This window comes from Apis laboriosa, unplaced genomic scaffold, assembly GCF_014066325.1.
Source record: "Apis laboriosa isolate Shangri-la unplaced genomic scaffold, ASM1406632v1 scaffold13_cov153, whole genome shotgun sequence".
Classification (NCBI taxonomy): domain Eukaryota; kingdom Metazoa; phylum Arthropoda; class Insecta; order Hymenoptera; family Apidae; genus Apis; species Apis laboriosa.
Window position 1 is genome coordinate 3,527,698 of NW_025221370.1, and position 6,625 is coordinate 3,534,322.

The window sequence follows — 6,625 nt, forward strand, 5'->3', positions numbered from 1 at the left end:
GACTCCGCCATCTTGGGGCAACCGCCAAATCTCCTCAGGCAAGACAATTGTTTCTCATAAAAATCACTAGGACTATATCTCTTTCTTTTTCTTTTTCTTATCCTTCTAACAATTAGTCGACTATATTTTAATTCTTTCTACTTTTTTTAAATTTATAAATCGAAACTATATGTTGCATCTATTCTGATTATATTTTCATTTCTCATATATATTTTAATATGAATATATTCTTCTTTCTTATTTTTTAATTCAAATTTAATTACATCAATCAATATATTTTAATACGTTCATCTTTAATGTCATAAAGTACATTAGACAATTTTCGAATACTAATTTTATTAATAATGAAATTGTTTATTTATATAATTAATTTTTATTTTATTTTTTTGTATAATATAATAAACAATTTTTGCATTGACATAGTGTAATAATTTCATTTGATATTCAATTATATTATAATAAATTTTTTAAGAATAAAATATATATATAATATTATTATTATTCTCAATATATATATTATATATTATATATATATATATATATATATATATATATAATATTTTATTAATTACAAAATTTGTTAATGATCACAATCAGAAAATAATATTTCATGATAAAAAATTTGTTTAAATGAAATATATTTAAATAAATTAAAATTTTTAAAAAATATTAATATATATTAATCACAGATAATTTCAATTAAAAATTATAATTAATAAAACTGTATATTTCATTAGTTTAAATGTAAATAAAATGATTTATTAATAAGAAATATATGATATATTCTTAAGAATTAATTAATTTTTACGATATTGTATTTGTATTTATATCTATTACATCTATCTATGATTATTAATTACTACGAATTCCACTGTATAAAATTTAACTAATAAATGATATTAAAATAAGATTTAATTTTAAAATGATTTTTAAGAAAATATTTCGGTTTATATTTACATATATATATATTTTATTTATTATATATTATATATATTGTATAATATTTTTTTAATATAAATGCTATTGTTTAATAAAAAACATCGAATATCTTATAAATACGCAGTCATAAGTGTATAACTATAATTAAAGCATATAAATATTAAAAATATGATTTTAAAAATATCATCTTAAAAATTAAAATCATACATGTACAAGATTTGATCATACATGTACAAGAGAAAGATTATTCTAAACAATGCAGAGCATCAATCATAAAGAGTCTTACAAAAAATTAAATTAATATTATAATTGCTACTTCAATTGTTTTTTTATAGCAATTATCATGGTAAAATTTTAAAAAATTAGTAATAAATTAATAATATAATATTAATATATTTCATTTCTTTGTAATTTTGGCTAAAATATGCTTCATCTGACATCTATTGTTCAAAACTTGAATGACAATGCTTATATTATAATAAATGTTTATATGTTCGCTACAAGTTTGAAAAAAATGTAAATTTTAATTTTTTTTAAGTAAGTAAAACAATGACTCATAATATATAATATAGTATTATAATTAATATATTGAAATAATTTATATCGAATAATAACGTGAAATTATAATATAATTTTAATTTCTGTTAATATTTCAACGTATCAAAATCAATGCTTAATGATGTTTTGATCCTATTATCTTTGAGATGTCTCACTTTCTGTCATTTTTCTTGCATTTATTTAATCAAATATCAATATTAATTTTTTTAAATATAAGTTTCATATCATACCTCTCAACATTTAGTGGATATGTCTCTTTTCTTTTTTCCTCGATCGTTTACTGCGTAATTCATTGCAATTAGTGATTAATAGTGATTAAATTAGTGAATAAAAACTTAAAATTAGTTTTTGTTTTCAAATTGACTATGGAATATCTAGAATATATCATTATCGATTGAATATTGTACCATTATATCATATAATTTTCCATATATATGTATATAAAAATATAAATAATTGTACTTTTCTAATTTAAAAGAAATGTATATATTATATTATATAATTATATTTTTATATTTTCAATATAAGAATGGAAAAATAATTATTGTAATTGTATTCAAATTTTATCTGATAATAAGTAAATGAAATTATAATTTATATTAAAATAAGGAAAAGAATGAGAAAAAACTATTCATAATAACTATTGAATATTAATGAATTGTATTTATATTATATAATTATAACAATTAAGTTATAACAATTAAATTCTGATCTCAAATAATTATATCAATGAATTAAAAATCACTTATTTCTAAGGATATTAGAAAATTTGCTTATTAACTATACATGATATAATATGTATATATTATATAAATGTTAATAATATATATATATATTAAATATTAATATAACATGAATGTTATGTGTTATTCAAACAATTTGATTTTCCAAGTCATGTTGATTCCAATTTAAATTATTTATTAAATTTTTTAAAAAAATAAATATAATATGAATAAATAAATAAACACAAGAATACATAATAAAATATAATATACTTAATATACTAAAATAAATTATACTATTAAAAATTAAAGAAAATAAGTATTAATAATGATAAAATAATCATGAATAAAATTGTTTCATTATGCTACAAACGAAAAAAATATTTAATATTTAATGTAATTTAATAAAATTTAATATTTTTTATATATATTTTATTTATTGAAAGATTGTTTAACTATATTATATTTTTTATTGCATATTTAATTATAAGATCATAATAGTTAACATATATCAAACATTATAATATATTAGTATAAAATAATATAATAATATTATAATATAATAATATAATAATATATTAGTATAAAAAGAATATAAGTTATATATTATAATATTAGTTATCATTGCTTCTTTGTTATTTTTAATGAAAAATTTTTTTTAATAAGAAAAAAAACAAATATCTCGAATTATCTATAATTATTACATATTATCCAAAAATATTATTCAAAAAGCGAATAAATGTTATGCGAATTCGTCATCACTAAATGAGTTACACAGACGTAATACACACGACGAATAAATTCAACATCACTATTGGTCGAATAATTTACATTTACAAGTGATGCTGAATTCGTGTCATATTATAAGTACTTACTATACGTGTAGTCGTGGCTCACTCAACGTTCGTTTCTTACAGTTTCTTACAGTTTCTTACAGAACATAAGTTTCTGTACTTGTGAAATTTTTAAAATAAAAATATTGCAAAAGCAAGTTATAATGGTATCAAACGTGATTGATTTTTACAATGATAAAACTATTTTTATTACTGGTGGAACTGGCTTTCTCGGAATTTGTTTAATCGAAAAATTATTAAGATCCATTCCTGATATAAAAAATATTTATTTGTTGTTACGACCAAAAAAAGGGAAACAAATAGATGAAAGATTGGAAGACTTTAAAAAAAATTCGGTAAGAAATATATATTCTAAATATGCATTATATGTTATGATATTATTGAATTATTAATATATTAATTTTTTCTTTGAATCATAATTTTTATTTATCTTATCTAAAAAATATCAAAGTATTTATACTTTTTCAATAATTAATTAATATTAATTAATATTTTAATAAATATGAAAATATTTTCATTCATTATTATTTTAAACTATAATTGTGTATCAAAATTATATGTGCAATACATATATAAATTAAACATTTTTTTATATGACTTTAACTTTGAAAAGTTATATATGTTTATTTCATAAATATTAAAATATTTAATAAATGATATTAATTAATTTTAAATTATATTATATTCTTTTATTTCTAATATTTTAATTAATTTTATTTTACATATATTATTTTAGGTATTTGATAGATTAAAAGAAGAAAATAAAATAGAACTTTTGAAAAAATTAATTCCTGTGGCTGGTGATATAGGAGAAGAAAATCTAGGATTATCATCTTCAGATAGATTAACTCTTGTTGAAGAGGTTCAAATTGTTTTTCATTCTGCAGCAACATTAGATTTTGAAGCAGATTTAAAAACTAATATAAATATTAATTTATTGGGTACACGAAGAGTTGTACAGCTTTGTCAAGAAATAAGAGATCTCAAAGTAAAATATTTAGTTAAATAATTATAATTTATTTTTTACTTAATATGAAATATAATTTCTTTTTACTTTTTATTGTTCCAGGCTCTGGTACATATTTCTAGTGCATATGTAAACTCAACATTATGTGAAGTACAAGAATATCTATATCCTGCACCATTTGATGTAAATGAATTATTTGAACTTGAAGAAAAATTAGATAATATAACTTTAGAAACTAAAAAACAACATATAATAAAAGATCATCCAAATTCTTATACATTTACAAAACATTTAGCTGAACATGAAGTTAAAAATGGTGGTATTTCTGCTGCTATTGTACGTCCATCAATGAGTATGTATATTAAATATGAAAATGTTCTTAAATATTTATATTTAGTAATTTTATTAGTAAATTAATTAAAATAAAATTTAAAGAAAGAAAATTATTATAATTATATATAATTTTAAATATTATATATTTTAAATGTTTTATATTTATAGTTATAGGATCATGGAAAGAACCAGTGCCTGGATGGACAATATCGAAAAATGGACCTCAAGGATTTTTAATGGGTGCTAGCAAAGGTGTTGTAAGAAGGTTACCAGTTGCAAAAGAATTAATTTATGATTATATTCCAGTAGATATTGTTGTAAACAATATTATAATTGCTGCTTATGCTGTTAATCAAGATAGGTATATTCAAATTTCTAATGAAAATGAATTAAAATTAATATCTATGTATAATATCATATTTTTATGTTATTCTGAAATTATTTCGTTATTATTTCAATAATATTTCTTTGTTGTAGAAAGAAAGAGTTGAAAGTATATCATTGTACATCTAGTACATGTAATCCATTTAAATGGAATTTTATAGAATCAAAAATCAATAATTATTTACATACATATCCATTGCAAAGTGCAGTTTGGTATCCACATCTTAAATTTTTGTCTTCAATTTTTTTATTTAAGATCTCTGCAATATTTGTGCATTTAATTCCAGCATATATTTTGGATACAATTACAAAGTTAGCTGGTGGACGACCAATGTAAGTTATAAATTATAATAATTTCATGTAAAATTATTTCACGTAAAATTATATATAAATAAAATTAATAAGAATATTTATGTTTTATAGTTTGGTACGATTACATACAAATATTAATAACTCATTGAACCGATTAGAAAAATTTATCTTCACTGAATGGAAGTTTTATAATACTCGCACAATTGAATTACATAATTCTTTATCTGATCTTGATAAAAATCTCTTCAATTTAGATATTAAACCATTAATATGGGAAGACTATTTTGTTAATTTAACACAAGGAGTTAGGACATACTTAAATAAAGAATCACCAAAAACATTGACAAGAGCTCGTTTTAAAAATAAAATGTGAGTCTTTTTCTTTTCTTATTAAAAAAAATGATATATTAATATAAAATTCATTTTTTTTTAAATATTTTTAGATTATTAGTTGCTCATGTGGGTTTACAATTTGCATTGCTAGGACTTATTTGGTGGCTGATCAAAACTATCTTTGCTAGTACATGGACTAAAACTGGTTTTATTATTCCATTTGCTTATTTTCTTTTTGATCAATTTTAAATTATACATAAAATTTAAATCAAACTATACTTCTATATAAAGTATATTTGATGATTTATTATATTTTAACATAATTCAAATATATAATATATATCAATATATATTACAAACATTGCTTTTTTTGATACGAAATAAGAAATAAAAAGTTATTAGTATTATTAGTATTAAGAACACATTTAAAATTTTTATATACTTTTCTTTAAAAATGGTGTTGGAAAGTAATGTTATTTAATATATATAGTATATTTTTTAAATAATTTAATTTTGTATTAAAAGAATTATAATGTATAACTTATAATAAAAATTATATTATAAATTTCTTCAAAATTAAAAATTAATAAAGAAATATCTTTTTTATTTTTCTGTTTTGTTTGATTTTTTATTTGAAAAATATATAATAAAACAATAAAATTTGAATTATTGATATAATTTGTGAAACAATTAAAAACGAAGCTTAAATGTAAAGTAATTCAAACCTCATTTGTTTCGTTAAGGCTGCGCTAACTAAACCAATAAATCAACTCGCGCGCGCAGTCTAATCTTCGCGCTATTTCATTCGAATTAATTTGAGATTTAGGTGAATCGATTTCTACAATATCTAATTCATCTTATTTCAACCAACATCCAATCATGATAAACAAAATGATATGTATCGAATGAAATAAAATGAATAAATATGATCAATTGATATTTCCTATATTTTTATTAAGTCAAAGAATTACCAATCTCTTGATACCTTCTATCCTATAAATTCCCACCACACAGATATTTATAGCGAACGTACTAGCCATTTTGTCAGAACCTCTCGTTGCTTTCTTATGATCGAGGATCTTTTTCTTCGTTTCTGTTATTCATCGATCACTACTTAAATTGAAAAAATAGTTAATTTCGTTTTCTTTCTTCTTTTTGATTTATATATTATTAATTATTTGATGCAATTTTTTTAGAATTGTGAAAAGTGATAAAATTGTGCA

At 19.2% G+C, this 6,625-nt stretch overlaps 1 protein-coding gene across 1 annotated transcript; it reads left to right on the plus strand.

The window, feature by feature from the left end:
- Positions 1–2,948: 2,948 nt before the first annotated feature.
- LOC122721046 (putative fatty acyl-CoA reductase CG8306) lies at positions 2,949–5,729 on the plus strand. Its single transcript, XM_043948261.1, has 7 exons — positions 2,949–3,408; positions 3,810–4,061; positions 4,143–4,392; positions 4,542–4,734; positions 4,851–5,090; positions 5,181–5,438; positions 5,513–5,729. Exons 1-7 carry the CDS (start codon positions 3,217–3,219, stop codon positions 5,649–5,651), a joined length of 1,524 nt encoding a protein of 507 aa, XP_043804196.1. The 5' UTR covers positions 2,949–3,216; the 3' UTR covers positions 5,652–5,729.
- Positions 5,730–6,625: the final 896 nt, after the last annotated feature.